This window comes from Hypanus sabinus, chromosome 2, assembly GCF_030144855.1.
Source record: "Hypanus sabinus isolate sHypSab1 chromosome 2, sHypSab1.hap1, whole genome shotgun sequence".
Lineage (NCBI taxonomy): Eukaryota > Metazoa > Chordata > Chondrichthyes > Myliobatiformes > Dasyatidae > Hypanus > Hypanus sabinus.
In genome coordinates, this window is record NC_082707.1 from 209,784,053 (window position 1) to 209,802,783 (window position 18,731).

Below are 18,731 nucleotides of genomic sequence, written 5' to 3' on the forward strand. Positions count from 1 at the left end.
TTTTTTCCTCAGCATCACATCCTTGCTCTTGTATTCTAGACCTCTTGAAATGAATGCTAACATGGCATTTACCTTCCTCACCACCAACTCATCCTGCAAGTTAACCTTTAGAATGTTCTGCACAAGGACTCCCAAGTCCCCCAGCATCTCAGATTCCTGGATTTTCTCCGTTTAGAAAATAGTCTGCACATTTATTTCTACTCCCAAAGTTCGTAACCATGCATTTTCCAACATTGTATTTCAATTGCCACTTACTTGCCCATTCTCCTAATCTGTCTAAGTCCTTCTGCATCCTACCTGTTTCTTCAACACTACCTGCCCCACCGCCAATCTTCTTATCATCTGCAAACCTGCTTCCCTGGGCGGAGAATTCCACAGATTCACCGCTCTCTGGGAAAAAAAGACCAGCGAGTCTTACCTCAGTGGTTGGTAAGTTGATGGAGAAGATCCTGAGAGGCAGATTTATGAACATTTTGAGAGGCATAATATGATTAGAAATAGTCAACAAGGCTTTGTCAAAGGCAGCTCATGCCTTATGAGCCTGATTGAATTTTTTGAGGATGTGACTAAACACATTGATGAAGGAAGAGCAGTAGATGTAGTGTATATGGGTTTCAGAAAGGCATTTGATAAGGTACTCCGTCCAAGGCTTATTGAGAAAGTAAGGAGACATGGGATCCAAGGGGACATTGCTTTGTGGATCCAGAACTGGCTTGCCCACAGAAACCAAAGAGTGGTTGTAGACAGGTCACATTCTGCATGGAGATCGGTGACCAGTGGTGTGCCAGGGATCTGTTCTGGGACCCCCTCTCTTCGTGATTTTTATAAATGACCTTAATGAGGAAGTGGAGGGATGGGTAATTAAGTTTGCTGTTGACACAAATGTTGGAGGTGTTGTGGATAGTGTGGAGAGCTGTCAGAGGTTACAGTGGGACATTGATAGGATGCAAAACTGGGCTCAGAAGTGGCAGATGGAGTTCAACCCAGATAAGTGTGAAGTGGTTCATTTTGGTAGGTCAAATATGATGGCAGAATATAGTATTAATGGTAAGACTCTTGGCAGTGTGGAGGATCAGAGGGAGCTTGGGGTCCGAGTCCACAGGACGCTCAAATCAGCTGTGTATGTTGACTCAGTGGTTATGAAGGCATATGGTATATTGGCTTTCATCAATCATGGAACTGAATTTAGGAGCCGGGAGCTAATGTTGCAGCTATATAGGACCCTGGTCAGACCCCGCTTGGACTACTGTGCTCAGTTCTGGTCGCCTCACTACAGGAAGGATGTGGAAGCCATAGAAAGGGTGCAGAGGAGATTTACAAGGATGTTGCCTGGATTGGGGAGCATACCTTATGAGAATAGGTTGAGTGAACTCGGCCTTTTCTCCTTGGAGTGACAGAGGAGCAGAGGTGACCTGATAGAGGTGTGTAAGGTGATCAGAGGCATTGATCACGTGGATAATCAGAGGCCTTTTCCCAGGGCTGAAATGGTTGCCACAAGAGGACGCAGGTTTAAGGTGCTGGGGAGTAGGTACAGAGGAGATGTCAGGGGTAAGTTTTTAACTCAGAGAGTGGTGAGTGCGTGGAATGGGCTGCCAGCAACAGTGGTGGAGGCGGATACGATAGGGTCTTTTAAGAGACTCCTGGATAGGTACATGGAGCTTAGTAAAATAGAGGGCTATAGGTAAGCCTAGTAATTTCTAAGGTAGGGACATGTTCAGCACAGCTTTGTGGGCTGAAGGGCCTGTATTGTGCTGTAGGTTTTCTATGTTTCTATTATATACATATATTAGACTATATATATATATATATATATAAGAGAGAGAAAAACTATATATTAGAGACTTCTAAGAGAGGCTTAGACAGGCACGACCTGGGGCTGTTCCCCTCAATAACAAGCATACTGTTTTGTATTCTGGTGAGGGGGATGACCTCCCAGGAAAATGACACGGAGACTGAGTCACTGGCACTGAGCATGGGTCCATGGTACAGAAGGAAAAGCAGGAGAAGAGGGGAGTGGTAGTGATGGACTTTGAGGGAACAGACAGATGATTCTGTGGGTGTGAATGGGACACCTGGATAGTATGTTGCGTCCCAGATGCCAGGGTCAGGGACATTGCAGATTACATCCACAACATTCTGTGAGGAAGGCAAATGCAATGTTGGCATTCATTTCAAGAGGTCTTGAATACAAGAGCAGGGATGTGATGCTGAGGCTTTATAAGACACTGGTGAGGCCTCACCTTGAGTAGTGTGAAACAGTTTTGGGCCCCTCACCTTGGAAAAGATGTGCAGACATTGGAGAGGGTCCAGAGGAGGTTCACAAGGATGATTCCAGGACTGAAAGGGTGATCATACGAGGAACATTTGATAGGTTCCTCGTATGATAAGCTCGTGTGAGATTGATAGGTTATTGATTGGACATGGCATCAAAGGTTACGGGGAGAAGGCCGGGAACTAGGATTGAGGAGAAGAAAAAAAAAGGATCAGCCATGACTGAATGGCGGAGCAGACTCGATGGGCCAGATGGCCTAGTTCTGCTCCCATGTCTTATTGTTTTCTTTTGGAGAGGGATGGCAGCCGGATGTCTTGGTACGTATTGGTACCAATGACATAGGAATGAAAAGCAAAGAGAGCTAGGCAGAAAGCTGAGAAGCAGGACTTCCTGGGTAGTAATTTCTGATTGCTGCCTGTGCCATGCACCAGTGAGGGTAGAAACAGGGTGATTTGGCAAATAAATGTATTGCAGGGAAGCTGGTGCAGGGGCAGGGCTTCAGGTTCTTGGATCATCGGGATCTCTTCTGGGGGAGGTATAACCTGTTCAAAAGGGACGAGTTGCACCTGAACCTGAGGGGGAGCAATATTCTCGTGGGCAGGTTTGTTAGAGCTATTGAGGAGGGTTTAAACTAATTTGACAGGGGGTGGGAACCAGAGTGAAAGGACTCAGGGTAGGATGGAAGGTAAATAGCAAAGATAGGGTGCAGTCAGACTGTCAGGAAGGGCAGGCAGATGACAGGACAAAATTGCAGCCAGCAGGGTGAATATCAATGCATTAGAGATGCAGTCATAAAGGGTAATAAATACAGTATCAAAGTGTTATATCTCAATGCATGGAGTGTAAGAAATAAGGTGGATGATCCTGTTGCTCCATTACAGATTGTCGAGTATGATGTTGTGGCCATCGCTGAATCATGGCTGAAGGATGGTTGTAATTTTAAGCTGAATGTCCAAGGTTACCAATGTTCAAAGGGGAAAGCACAGAATTAATGTGGGAGAAGTTTAGGGACCACTTGAGCTGGGTTCAGGATAGGTTTGTCCCACCGAGGCATGGAAAAAATGGTATGAGAAGGGAACCATGGCTGACGAAACACGTGAGGCAACTCATCAAGAGGAAAAAAGAAGCATATGTTAAATATAAGAAGCAGGAGGGGCTTATGAGAAATATAGGGTAGCCAGGAAGGAGCTAAAGAAAGGACTTAGGAGAGCTCGAAGGGGGCATGAGAAGGCCTTGGCATGTAGGATAAAGGAGAACCCCAAGGCGTTCTATGGGTATGTGAAGAATAGGAGGATGACGAGAACAAAGCTGGGACCGCTAAAGGATAAACATATGCCTGGAGGCGGAGGAGGTTGGGGAGGTCCTAAATGAATACCTTGCTTCAGTATTCACAAGTGAAAAGGATCTCGATCAGGATGAGGTCGAAGTAGAGTGGGCCTGTGTGCTGGACAATGTGGAGATTAAGGAAGAAGTGCTGGATCTTCTTAAAAACATCAAGATTGATAAATGCTCAGGGCCGGATATGATACACCACAGGTTGTGGAAATTTAGAGAAGAGATCGCTAGAGCATTAGCTATGATCTTTGAATCCTCTTTGGCTACAGGGGAAGTGCCGGAGGACTGGAGAATGGCAAATTTAGTTCCTTTGTTTAAAAAAGGTAATAGGGAGAAACCTGGGAACTATAGACTGGTGAGTCTTACGTCGGTGGTCTGGATAGGATTCTTAAGGATAGGATCTACGAGCATTTGGAGAAGTGCAGTCTACTCACGGATAGTCAACATGGCTTTGTGAAGGGAAGATTGTGCCTCACGAGCCTGATTGAGTTTTTTGAAGAGGTAACAAAAGAAATTGATGAGGGTAGGGCAGTGGATGTGATCTATATGGACTTTAGCAAGGCATTTGACAAGGTCCCTCATGAGAGACTCATCCAGAAAGTCATGAGGCATGGGATCAGTGGATCCTTGGCTGTTTGAAAAGGAAATGGAATTAATGTCCCAGACTGAATATCCATCCACTGGGATCAAGGAACACAAGATACCAGCTCTTGTTTCTCACTCCACAATGATGCTTGACCTGCAAATGATCTCCAGCATTCTCTGTGTTTATCTCAAATTCTCAGTATCTATGGCAGGAGTTTCCAACCTTCTTTATGCCATGGACCCTACCATTAACTGAGGGGCCCGTGGAGTCCAGGTCCCAACCCAACCTCTGGCCTGTGCTATTTTCCCTTTAAGTAATTGTTTCAAAGCTTTAAGGAAGTGTAAAATGTTTTCACCTGACACATTCATTGCTAACAACTTTTGAACTATTTAACAGACGGCAATCAGCTCTGAAACTCTCCTTGCTGTGTTTCTTCAGAACTAAATAAAACTCAGTCAGAGCATTATTATACTTTGAAAGGAAGGGAGAGGCCTCTCACCTGCCAGTGCTCCTCCTCCTTCCATTTCTCCCATCATCCACTTTCCTTTCCAATCAGATTCTTCTTCTTCAGCCCTTTACCTTTTCCACCTATCACGTTCCAGCTTCTTACTTTACACCCCTGCCCTCCCCCACCTTCCTGGCTTCACCTATCACCATCTAGCATGTCCTCCTTCCGTCCCCTCACTTCCATCCCCCTTCCTTTCCAATCCTGAAGAAGGAAGGGTCTTGGCCTGAAACATCAAGTATTCCTCTCCATAGATGCTGCCTGACCGGCTGAGTTCCTCCAGTATTTTATGTGTATTGCTCTGGATTTCCAGCATCTGCATAATCCCTCCTGTTATTATTCAGCAAGCATGTTTTTCTAATGAAAGGTTGTTTAAAATACGACGGCAATGAGCTTTCAGACAATCCAAGCCTTCCTTGCTTTCCGCTTTGATCTGGATTTGCAGCATCTGCAGTATTGTTTGTGTTTATGACAGTGCGGATAATTCAATCTGTGTTCATATTTCTGTTCAATCAGTCTGGCGATTGACAATGAGTCAATTCAGATAGCCCAGTGAGTTGAAACTAAATAGGGCAAATGAAGGGAATAGAATATTCTGCAGATGACGTTCATCTGTCTGTGAAAGCTGTGTGCTGTCTCATTATTAAACAAAGCTAGATATGTGGACATTATCATTGTCCATGGGAGTGAATCATTTAGAAACATTTCTCATCCTGGTGTAAGTAAATCAATTCAGATGCTCCTACGAAATACCAAAAAAATACAAGGCAGATGAATATTGCTTTTGTTGCTAACATTTATATTTTAAAGCAGATGATTGAATGGAATCAGCAATGAAATTACCCTGACTCTTTAATTCAAATGTACCAATAGCTAGACGTGGTATACATTCCCACTTCTACTCTAATTTTATCATTTGAATCAGAATTTATTTAAATCTTACATCCATCTCACAAGGTGAGGGGGTAAAAATCTTTGTGTTATGACTCTGTCGCAATGTACAGACGTGAATTTAAAAGCCTAATGCCTTGTATACAGATGCTGTCCCGTTGTCTGTTGGTCCTGGCATTAATGCTGCAGCACCGTTTGCCAGACAGAAACAGCTAGAACAGTTCATGGTCGGGGTGACTGGTGTCCCCGATGATCTTCCAGGTCTTCTTTTTCTTATGCCCATCATCCCTGCTGGGTACATAGAGTACCAATAGCAAAAAACCATGAGACATAGGAGCAGAATTAGGCCATTCAGCCCATGGAGTCTGCTCCACCATTCAATCATGGCTGATCTCGGATCCCACTCAACTCCATACACCTGCCTTCTTGCCGTATCCTTTGATGCCCTGATCGATCAGGGAACTATCAACTTCTGCCTTAAATATACACACGGACTTGGCCTCCACCACAGTCTGCTGTAGAGCATTCCACAGATTTATAACCATATAATCATACAACAATTACAGCACAGAAACAGGCCATGTCAGCCCTTCTAATCCATGTCGAACGCTTACACTCACCTAGTCCCACTGACCCGCACTCAGCCCATAACCCTCCATTCCTTTCCTGTCCATATACTCCTCTCTGGCTAAAAATATTCCTCTTTTCCTCTCTCCTAAAGGCTGAGCCCTCTAGTTCTGGATACCCCCACCATAAGAAACATCCTCTTCACATCCACCCTATCTAGACCTTTCAACATTCAGTAGGTTTCAATATCCCCCGACAGTCTTTAAAATCCAGTGAGTATAGGCCCAAATCTGCCAAACGCTCTTCATATGTTAACCCCTTCGTTCCCAGAATCATCCTCGTGAACCTCCTCTGGACTCTCTCCAATGACAACACCTTATGAACTATTCCCAGAAACTTCAGCCACCTCTGCTCTGCTGTCATCCCCACCAGTATCCTCCTCCAGTCCACCTGGACAAGCTCCTCTCTCATGCCTCTGTTATTCCCCTAATTTCATTGCGATACTGATACATGTGACTTGTACTTCTCCCTCTCAAATTGCAGTATGAATTCAATCACATTATGGTCACTGTCTCATAAAGATTCCTTTACAGTAAACTCCCAATAAGATCTGGGTTATTAAACAACACCCGATTTAAGACAGCCTTTCCCTGAGTAGGCTCAAGAACAAGCTGCCCTAAAAAGCAGCCTCTTGGGCATTGGAGTACTGAAAACAATGCTGGGGAGGTAGTACGGGGTGAGAAGAAATGGTGGATGAACTGAATAAGCATTTTACTTTAGTCTTGACTGTGGAAGACACTAACAGTTTGGTGGAATTTCAGAGTCAGGGTCATGAAGTGTGTGAAGTTACCAAGACTATAGAGAAGGGTCTTGGGAAACTGAAATGTCTGACAGTAGATAAGTCACCTGGACCAGATGAAGTACACTCCAGAGTTCTGAAAGAAGTGGCTGAAGAGATCATGGAGACATTAGTAATGATCTTTCAAGAATCACTAGATTCTGGAATGGTTCCTGTGACTGGAAAATTTCAAATGTCTTTCCACTCCTCAAGAGGGCAGAGAGGCAGAAGAAAGGAAACTATAGGCCAGTTAGTCTGACCTCAGTGGTTGGGAAGATGGTGGAGTTGATTATTAACAATGACATCTCAGGAAGCACATGATGATAAAGTAGACTGTAGTCAGTGTGAATTCTTCAAGGAAAAATCTTGCCCAACAAATCTGTTGGAATTCTTTGAAGAAATAAGCGGGATAGACACAGGAGAATGAGGTGATATGTACTTGTATTGAAACCTACCAAATGTTGAAAGGACTAGATAGGGTGGATGTGGAGAGGATGTTTTCTATACTGAGGGTATCCAGAACTAGAGGGCACAGCCTCAAAATTGAGGGATGACCACTTAGGAGGAACTTTTTAGCCAGAGAGCAGTGAACAGTCTATGGTAAAGGCAAAGTCTATGGGTGTGTTTAAGGTAGAAGTTGATAGTTTCCTGATTGGTCAGGACTTCAAAGGATATGGCAAGAAGGCAGGTGTATGGGGTTGAGTGGGATCCGGGATCAGCCCTGATGGAATGGTGGAGCAGACTTGATGGGCTGAATGGCCTAATTCTGTTCCTATGTCTAATGGTCTCCTGAAGGATTTGGCAAACTTGACTTGTGAGAACACAGTAAGCGCCCCGGTGGCATCTCTGGGGCTCTGTGGTGGGAGGTACTGGAGTCTTGGGTCCTGTGACACCAAGTCTGGGAGGAGTTGTTGCTCTGAAGCCGTCAGGCTCCTGTCCTGGTTTCACAGCCTGTGGACTTGCTTTCCGACAATCTTCAGCTCATGTTCTATATATTTATTTTTATTTGTATGATTCATCCTCTTTTGCACATTAGATTTAATTGTGTGGGTTTCTTTGTGGATTCTACTCTGTTTCTTTGTTTGATGGCTGCCTGCGAGAAGACAAATCTTAAGGTTGTGTATGGCATACACACTCTGATAATGAAGGCGAACTTCTGACACTTAAAGAAAATACTTGATTACAATTTTAACAATATCAGGTTGATATGGATTGTAGCATCTGTTTCAGCAAGTGGTCAAATATATGAAGCACAGTATTTTATAGTGTCAAAGTAAAAGAGTTTCAGTTTGTCCATTATGTTTAATCCATTTTCACTTATTTATTTCAGAACAATCACCAGAACCAAGGCAGATAGAGCCAAATTCCTGTCGAATGATTACTTTCGACCCCGTGGCCAGGACAACTCAGCATCGCCTCCAGTTCCTCACTGTACAATTGTACAATTTCAGAAGGCCTGTGACAAGGTGCCACACATGAGGCTGCTTAACAAGGTATGAGCCCGTGGTATTACAGGAAAGATTCTAGCATGGATAAAGCAGTGGCTCATTGGCAGGAGGCAAAGAGTGGGAATAAAGGGAGCCTTTTCTGGTTGGTTGCCGGGTGACTAGTGGGGTTCCACAGGGGTCTGTGTCCGGACTGATTCGATGCTGGAATTGACGGCTTTGCTGCAAAGTTTGCAGATCATGTGAAGATGGGTGGAGGGGCAGGTAGTTTTGAGGAAGTAGAGAGGCTACAGAAGGACTTAGAAAAATTAGGAGAATGGGCAAAGAAATGGCAATGCAATATAGAGTTGTGCATACACACTCTGATAATAAATGTAGTTTGAATCTCTGACTACAGTGTAGGAGGAGAACCCATTCCTGTTTGCCTGTTCTGTCCATCTCCCTCCATTCCCTGGATATTCATGAGCCTATCTAAAAGCATTTAGAGATAGTATCTGCTTCCAAAATCACTCCAGGAAATACATTCCATACAGTTGGCAGTCTTTGTTAAAAAAAACAGTCCTGCACCTGTTCTTTAACTTCAAGATCAAGCTTATTGTCAACTGAATGTACATATAGACAACCGAATGAAACAATGTTCCCCCGGACACAGTCCACCCACAAAACACAGCACATAAAACAAAATAATAGATAGACACTTTATTGATCCCAAAGGAAATTACTGTGTCACAGTAGCATTGCAAGTGCACTGATATACAAATATTAGAAAGAAGTAAGAAAGAATTAAAAAGTTACCTTAAAAACAAAATGTACAAGATTTACAAATCAAAGATTATAAGATTTACAAGATTTCCTAGTTCACACTGAAAAGCTGGTAGTGCAACAATTACCACAATATTATAAGAACATGGAGAGAGAGGGCAGAGGCATGACAGGTGCACTGGACGGTGCTGCCCTCCAGTGTTCACTTGGTGGAAGAGCAGCTGGTTACACTGGCTACACTGGCAGGTGATGGATGATCTGACTACCCTGGTCTTGTTCTTGCTGAATGCATCCCATGCACCATCAACCTCATCTCTCAGGGATTGGCCTATATTATTAGTAGTTTCTGTGTAACTATATTTTTACTGCTAGCGCGATTATATGCACTTTGTCTGGCTGTTGGTACTGGGTTTTCCACATTAGCCCTGGAGGATAACTGTTTGGCTAAACTGTGTGATTGAATGACTATCAAACTTGACCTTAAAGTTCTCAGAACTTGTTTCTGGGGGTGGGGGAGGAGGGGTGACAGCGTGCAATACCAAATCACTTAAACCGAATTCAGCCTATGAGGAAAGGGAGTGCTCTAAAATGTTTCAGAGAAGCTATTTGTCAGAAAGAATAATTGCGCCAAATTCCCACTTTGATTGCTCTTGTGTATTTAATATTTCATTAATATTTGAATACTGTTGTAAATCTATTGATTGATAAAGCATTCTTTGATTCATTATGGCTGCATGCAAAAACCATAACACCATCACATGATATCTGTGCCCCTCGCTTGGACTAAACACAAACAAAGACTCAGAGCATTTCAGTCCCTAGTTTTATTGCAATTAACTTTTATGTTTTGAAGCTACAAATAATAACAATTCCGAGATGGAATGGAGGCTTCTTGGGAAGATCAATTGGGTAAAATTTTGGCAAATTGTCATATTTTCTATCAATCAGTTACATATCAGACACTGTAATCAAGAGGTTTTTGACAGAAGTAATTAATGTCTCAGCCTGGCCACAGCTTGTGCAGAAACTCATGCTGCTCCATGGTAGCATAGCGGTTATTTCAGCTCGGGCCGCTGGAGTTCAGAGTTCAATTCTGACGCCATCTGTAAGGAGCCTGTACGTCCTCCTGGTTTCCACTGGGGGCTCTGGTTTCCACTGGGGGCTCTGGTTTCCACTGGGTGCTCTGGTTTCCACTGGGGGCTCTGGTTTCCACTGGGTGCTCTGGTTTCCACTGGGGGCTCTGGTTTCCACTGGGGGCTCTGGTTTCCACTGGGGGCTCTGGTTTCCTCCCATAGTCCAAAGACATACTGGTTGGTAGGTAATTGGTCATTGTAAATTGTCCAGTTAGACTAGGGTTAAACCGGGGGTTGTTCAGCATTGCAGTTCGAAGGAGATATTCTGCACTGTATCTCAGTAAATGACTGATTTCGGATAATGGTATTTATTAATGTGAAAACAGTAGACATCCTGTATGAGAGTTAACAACAACAACGTGACTTTTATTACTGGTATTCGTTATGGTCCCTTCATGGGAATAAGCAAAAACTACCTATTAAATGCGCCCAATGGCGTGTGTCTCAAATAACCTCTGACAACCAAGTCCAGCTCCTGGCCTTCACATAGAAACATAGAAAACCTACAGCACAATACAGGCCCTTTGGTCCACAAAGCTGTGCCGAACATGTCCTTACTTGAGAAGTTACCTCGGGTTACCCATAGCCCTCTGTTTTTCTAAGCTCCATGTACCTATCCAGGAGTCTCTTAAAAGACCCTATTGTATCCGTCTCCACCACCATTGCTGACAGCCCATTCCACGTACTCACCAGTCTCTCAGTAAAAAACTTACCCCTGACATCTTCTCTGCACCTACATCCAAGCATGTTAAAAATTGTGCCCTCTCATGTTAGCCATTTCAGCCCTGGGAAAAAGCCTCTGACTTTCCACATGATCAATGCCTCTCATTATCTTACACACCTCTATCAGGTCACCTCTCATCCGCCGTCGCTCCAAGGAGAAAAGGCCAAGTTCACTCAACCTATTCTCATACGGCATGCTCCCCAATCCGGGAAACATCCTTGTAAATCTCCTCTGCATCCTTACTATAGTTTCCACATCCTTCCTGTAGTGAGGCGACCAGAACTGAGCACAGTACTCCAAGTGGGGTCTGACCAGGGTCCTATATAGCTGTAACATTACCTCTCAGCTCCTAAATTCAATTCCACGATTGATGAAAGCCAATACACCATACGCCTTCTTAACTACAGAGTCAACCTGTGTAGCAGCTTTGAGTGTCCTATGGACTCGGACCCCAAGATCCCTCTGATCCTCCACACTGCCAAGAGTCTTACCATTAATACTATATTCTGCCATCATATTTGACCTACCCCATCTGTCACTTCTCAGCCCAGTTTTGCATCCTATTGATGCTCCACTGTAACCTCTGTCAGCCCTCCACACTATTCACAACACCTCCAACCTTTGTGTCATCAGCAAATTTACTAACCCATCCCTCCACTTCCTCATCCAGGTCATTTATAAAAATCACAAAGAGTAAGGGTCCCAGAACAGATCCCTGAGGCACTCCACTGGTGACCGACCTCCATGCAGAATATCACCCGTCTACAACCACTCCTTGCTTCTATGGGCAAGCCGGTTCTGGATCCACGTGTGGCTTAGCTGCTCAGCCTGGAGGAACTGAGAGGAGAAGGGTTAAGCAAAGACGGGTTACTGGCACCTTAAATCCAGTCACTTCAGGCAGATGGGGCTTGTTAGCTGTTGTTGGTAGCTCATCTAGGAGATGAAAGCTGCGATCTCGAACCTCCATTACCTTGTGGCTGTACCCACTCATGGGGAAGGCTTCGGGAGTAAACCACGAGGGAAAAATCCAGCGCTGGAGTCCCTAAGGCAGTCCTACATTGAGCTCGATGCTGACTGATAACTCCTGTGATGCTGCTGGTACCAAACTGTATCAGTCTCTGTCATTCCTTTGGCTTCATTAGCTGTGTGAAGAGGGGGAGCTTGCTACATGAGCAACAGCTGGCCCACGTCATACTATCCAGGCTTGCGTATCTAGACAGCTAGGATGCAATATCCATGGTCAACTCTGACCAACAGAGGCCCTCACCTCATTCATTAAAGGTGGAATATTAACTGGGGCATCAGTAAAAATTCTTTGAACAATATCTTGGGATCTTGACCATACGTTACTTGGATCAGCAATTAGTACAAGACCATCAGATATAGGAGCAGAATTAGACCATCTGGCCCATCGAGTCTGCTTTGCCATTCATCATGGTTGATCCATTTCCCTCTCAGCTCCAGTCTCCTGCCTTCTCCCCATATCCCTTCATTAATGACTAATCAAGAATCTATCAGCCTCTGTTATAAATGACACTTATATTGAATTGAATTGACTTTATTACTTACATGAGGAGTAAAAACCTTTACATCACCATCTAAATGTGCAATGTGCAATTTATGGAAATTTATAATGAATATTATGTACAACAGGATAATCATTAAAACAGAGATACAGTTGTATCAGCATGAATTAATCAGTCTGATAGCCTGGTGGAAGAAGCTGTCCTGGAGCCTGTTGGTCCTGGCTTTTGTGCTGTGGTGCCATTTCCCAGATGTTAGCAGCTGGAACAGTTTGTGGTTGGGGTGACTCAGGTCCCCAATGATCCTTCAGGCCCTTCCTACACACCTGATTTTGTAACTGTCCTGCATAGTGGGAAGTTCACATCTACAGATGTGCTGGGCTGTCCGCACCACTCTCTGTAGAGTCCTGTGATTGAGGGAGGTACAGTTCCCATACCAGGCAGTGATGCAGACAGTCAGGATGCTGTCAATTGTACCCCTGTAGAAATTCCTTAGGATTTAGGGGCCTATACCAAACTTCCTTAACTGTCTGAAGTGAAAGAGACGCTGTTGTGCCTTTTTCACCACTCAGCTGGTGTGTACAGACCACGTGAGGTCCTCTGTGATGTGGATGCCGAGAAACTTAAAGTTGTTAACCCTCTCAACCCCAGATCCATTGATGTCAGTATGCTGTATTATCTCCAGCAAATATCCTAATTGCTATAAAACTAACAGCAAATCTGTCAGGTCATCTCTCATCCTCCGTCGCTCCAAGGAGAAAAGGCCGAGTTCACTTAACCTATTCTCATAAGGCATGCTCCCCAATCCAGGCAACATCTTTGTAAATCTCCTCTGCACCCTTTCCATGGTTTCCACGTCCTTCCTGTAGTGAGGCGACCAGAACTGAGCACAGTACTCCACTTGGGGTCTGACCAGGGTCCGATATAGCTGTAACATTACCTCTCAGCTGCAATTGACTTGCCTTCAATCCTAACCCTCAGGTGTTGTCAGCGTCCAATGTGCTCATTCTCCTTCTGATGACGTGCCTTTCCTCCCAGTGCTCCATTCAGCTCCAACATCCAGAGGACGTGCTGGTGGATTAAAGACATCCTGTAAAACACCCATTGGTGTGGTTTGTCAGGGAAAAGAATGAATGAGCACAAGTGAGGGGGGTAAGTTACAAGGGTACAGAGAAATGCAGAGACCGGGAAAAAGACTCAGAGAGTTGTTCTTTGGAATCTGGCATGGTCCAAGTGTGCTGAAAGATTTCTGTCTGTGTTTTCACAAGTACAAGATTGGAAGCATACGATAAGCAAATGAAGGCATGGCTGCCAATGAAGAAGCTGCAAGGATAATGTAATCATTATGGGGATCATATATAGGCCTCCCAATAGAAGCCAAGATGTGGGGTTGAGATTGCAAAGGGAGCTGGAAAAGGCATGTAATAAGAGTAATGACACAAATGCAAGGGGATTGGGAAAATCAGGTTGTTTCGGATCACAAGAGGGAATTTGTTCAATGCCTACGAGATGGCTTTTCAGAGCAGCTTTTGCTCCAGCCAGCTAGGGGAAAAACTATCCTAGATTGGGTGTTGTGTAATAACCAGATCTTATTAGTCAGCTTAACGTGAAGGAACCCTTAGGAGACAGTGATCATAATATGATTGAACTCATACTAACTCCTGAGGACAGGTGGCAGGTCAACGGATGACCCCACTGATGATAGCACAGGACAGTTAACATCTTAGTCCACGTGTATAGTTCTGGACACTGGTGACTACCGGGAATAGTCCAGTGGCAACCAGGAATAGTCCGGCTGGCAACCGGGAATAGTCCGGTGGCAACCGGGAATAGTCCGGCTGGCAACCGGGAATAGTCCGGCTGGCAACGTGGAGAGACAGCGGACAGCCAGGAAAGACTGGCACCAGGGGTGTTGGGATTGGCAGTCCGGGCACCAGCTCAGAAGAGCACCCATTTCTTGAAGCTTCTAGTTTACATGGAGAAACATACCCTTGGGGTCATCCGAGAGGGAGGAAGGATGATGGACCCAACTGGACGGATACAGTTAACTACAGGGAATGACTATGACCAGGAGCTAGGATAAGAGGTTATGAGTGTCCAATGTGTTGGTGTGGGAGAGCATTTTCCAGCATTAAAGGATTACGTGCCCACCAAGCAAAGTTGAAGTGCTATTCCATCCCAGTGGATGAAGATGAAATTACTTCACCAAGCACAGAAGTTGTGATCTTTTTAACCACTGATACACAAGCCACAGCGATTCACTCTGGAGAGGGCCATCATACTCCAGGTCAGACGAGAGATAACCCAGGTCAGGTGGCAGACCACAGTCCCCAGGTAGATCCGTCACATGATGGCGGTGGTGAGGTGGTAGAGAAGACGAGGAAGGTCAAGTGGCCAGCAATGGCCGATGAGAAGGCTTGGCGTGTGTTTGATGAGGACATCAGTATGATGTGGGAGAACACTCTCAGGGGAACATCAAAGAGAAAGTTGGAAGTGATGGACGATATGATTTATGATGTTGGAAAGTACAAGTTTTGTTTAATTGAGTTGAACACAAAGCCTACACAGCAACCAAGCAGGCGCCAGAAGGAGATTAGTAGGTTGAGGAGAGAGCTTAGATCGTTGAGACAGAGGTGGAAGGTAGCAAGTGAGGGTGACAAGCCAGGGCCTGCTGATCTCTGAGAGCAGTTTCGAATAAAGTTAGCATCACTCTGTTGTGCAGAGTCACAATGTAAAAAGAGAAAGAAGAGAGAGAAGGCAAGAAAGGCGTTCTTTGAGAACCGTCACCAGTTCACAAAGAGATTGTTTGAACAAAGTAAGAGCGGGCAGCTTAACATCTCTCAACAAGAACGTAAGGATCACCTGGCAAGCCCTGACTCTAACGAACAGCAGGAGGCTCCTCTGCTTGATATTCCTGGGCTTGTGAAACCTACCGAGCCAGGAGTGAAGTTCGATCTGTCAGAACCCAAACTGGCAGAAGTCGAGCGGTTCATCAAAAAGACAAGGTCAGGTTCAGTGCCAGGACCTAATGGAGTGCCTTATAAGGTGTTCAAGAAGTGTGAAGAGCTGAGGAGATTGTTAAAGGTGGTGTGGAGACAAGGTGTTGTTCCTTTGTCATGGAGTGAGGCTGAAGGAGTATGCATCCCGAAGGAAGAGATTTCTATTACATTGAATCAGTTCTGACCAACTTCACTCCTGAATGGAGAGGGGAAGATTATGTTTGGCATTCTAGCAGAAAGAATATCTTCATTTGTGATAGAGAATGGATTGGTAAATATATCTGTGCAGAAGGCAGGAATACCAGGCTTCCTGGGATGCCTTGAACATACTGGTATGATATGGCATACCATCCAGGAGTTGAAAAGGTTGAGCAGAAATCTGGCTGTAGTTTGGCTTGATCTTGCAAATGCATATGGTTCCGTTCCCCATGTCTTGATTGAGAGTGCGCTGGAATTCCTATGGATTCCTGCTAAGGTGAGGAACTTTGTTATGCAGTACTACAATGATTTCCGGATGAGGTTTTCCACTCAGCAGTTTACAACTGGGTGGCAGAGCTTGGACATTGGTATCCCAATGGGATGTGCGATTTCACCCATTCTTTTTGTGTTAGCCATGGAGGTCATTGTGAGGGCTGCAGAATCAGTGGGACCAGGTGACGCACTTGATGGCCGAGGGGAGTTGCCACCAATACGAGCGTTCACGGACGATCTCACCCTTTTGGGTCCTAGCACGGAGGCAGTGGAATGTGTACTATCTAGACTCGAGGAGCTAATGGATTGGGAAAGAATGAAGTTCAAGACCAAGAAGTCAAGGAGCCTTGTTCTTAGGAGAGGAAAGCTGGTTGACTTTCATTTCACCTTTTGTGGCGAGGAAATTCCATCCATTCAGGATCAACCAGTTAAGAGCCTCGTGCGATGGTACACAGAGGAGCTGAGAGACAGCAAGAGGGTTCAAGAGACAGGAGAACAGATCAGCAGAGGTCTGATGTCTGTCGACAAGTGTGGCTTGCCTGGCAAGTTGAAGTTGTGGTGCTGCAGTACGGACTGATGCCACGGATAATGTGGCCACTAACTGTCTATGAGGTGGCAATGTCCCACGTTGAGGCAATGGAACGGAAGATCAACAAGTATGTTTATTATAGGAAAGATAACAACAAAATAGTGAGAGTACAGAGAAGATTTAATAGAATGTTACCTGGGTTTCAGCACCTAAGTTACAGGGAAAGATTGAATAAGTTAGGTCTTTATTCTTTGGAGTGTAGAAGGTTGAGGGGGGACTTGATAAAGGTATTTAAAATAATGAGGGGGATAGATTGAGTTGACGTGGATAGGCTTTTTCCATTGAGAGCAGGGGAGATTCAAACAAGAGGACATGAGTTGAGAGTTAGGGGGCAAAAGTTAGGGGGCAAGAGGGGGAATTTCTTTACTCAGAGAGTGGTAGCTGTATGGAATGAGCTTCCAGTAGAAGTGGTAGAGGCAGGTTTGGTATTGTCACTTAAAGTAAAATTGGATAGGTATATGGACAGGAAAGGAATGGAGGGTTATGGGCTGAGTGCAGGCCAGTGGGACTAGGTGAGTGTAAACGTCGGCACGGACTAGAAGGGCTGAGATGGCCTGTTTCCGTGCTGTAATTGTTATATGGTTATATGTGAAGAAGTGGCTTGGAGTACCGAGCAGCCTCACTAATGTTGCAATCCACAGTAGCCAGACAAAGCTTACCATCCCAGTGCAATCCCTTGTTGAAGAGGTCAAGGTAGCCAAGGTAAGATCATTCTTGATGCTTCGAGACTCAAAAGACCCTGTCATCAAGAATACCCAGCCGGATGAGAGATCAGACAGGAAGTGGTCAGCCCGGGCAGTCGATGAGGCAGAGTCTAGATTGAAGCACAAGGAGACGGTTGGGGCTACCCAGCTAGGCCACCAGGGACTTGGATGAACAACCCACAAGTGGTGGTCATCTTCTACAGGTAAGGAGCGCCGTGAGCTTGTAACGTAAGAAATACAAGAGGTAGAAGAGGAGAAGAGGTTAGCTATAGCAGCTGGCCTGACCAAACAATGGGCTTGGTCCTGGTGGAAAGTGTTGAACAACGACATCTATCTTGGAATGTTCTGTGGCAGATGGAACCGCTCCACATTTCTTTTCTATACAGAGCAGTGTATGACCTGCCAACCTCAGCACCTGGTGTGAAGATAAGACAGACAGATGTGCTGCTTGTGCAAGGAGGGAACTCTTCAGCATACTCTGAGTGCATGCAGAGTCAGTCTTTCCAGCGGCATGTACACTTGGAGACAAAACAACGTTCTCAAAGTTGTAAAAGAGCGGTTGAGCAGAGAGTACTGCAGCACAACTTATCTCATGCCCCATGCTGCACAGAGGAACGCATATCACTTGTGAAAGAAGGCTCCAAGTCAAGGGTGTAAAGCACAAGCCCACGATCAAGCATACTTTCTTCAGCCAGTGATTGGTGTGTCAAGGCCGACCTGGATGGGAAAGGCATTTTCCCGGAGCAAATAGTTTTCACCATATTGCATCCAGATATAATCATCTGGTCTGACACCAGCAGAGAAGTGGTTATTGGTGAACTCACGGTCCCCTGGGAAGACAGCACCGATGACGCCCATGAGCGCAAGTTAACCAAGTATGCAGAATTAAGATCAGAGTGCAGAGACAGAGGGTGGAAGGTCTCATTCTATCCATTCGAAGTAGGTTGCCGTGGCTTTATTGCGTTCACTTTCCAGAAGTGGCTGCGTGACCCTGGCTTCACTAGAAGAGAGATCAAGTCAACCAGCAGGGCTGTAGCTGAGGCAGGGGAGACAGGATCATCACGGGTGTGGACCAAGTACGTCCAGAGGGGCAGATAGTCGGACAGTGTATCCATCTTTTGTAAACCCTTCAGTAGATGCTTGGACACCTGAAGAGTAGACTATCTGTTGGATGGAAGCAACTAACAACTCTGATAGAGGCAGATGCCAAGTTGTTAAGGTCATCAGTGGGAGGTAGTGCTGGCCCACCACCTCGAGGGAGTCCTGATCATAAGCGGGCGGAAATTCCTGAGGACAGGTGGCAGATCAACGGATGACCCCACTGATGATAGCACAGGACAGTTAACATCTCAGTCCACGTGTATTTTCAATTCGTTTGCAATTTGAG

At 45.2% G+C, this 18,731-nt stretch overlaps 1 protein-coding gene across 1 annotated transcript in view; it reads right to left on the reverse strand.

Moving 5' to 3' along the window:
- LOC132404146 (ice nucleation protein-like) overlaps nucleotides 1–14,535 on the reverse strand; it is a 58,733-nt gene extending 44,198 nt beyond the window's left edge. Inside the window, exon 1 of the mRNA XM_059988211.1 lies at nucleotides 14,342–14,535. Coding sequence (XP_059844194.1) covers nucleotides 14,342–14,535 — 194 coding nt within the window. The remainder of the gene's footprint in view (nucleotides 1–14,341) is intronic.
- Nucleotides 14,536–18,731: the final 4,196 nt, after the last annotated feature.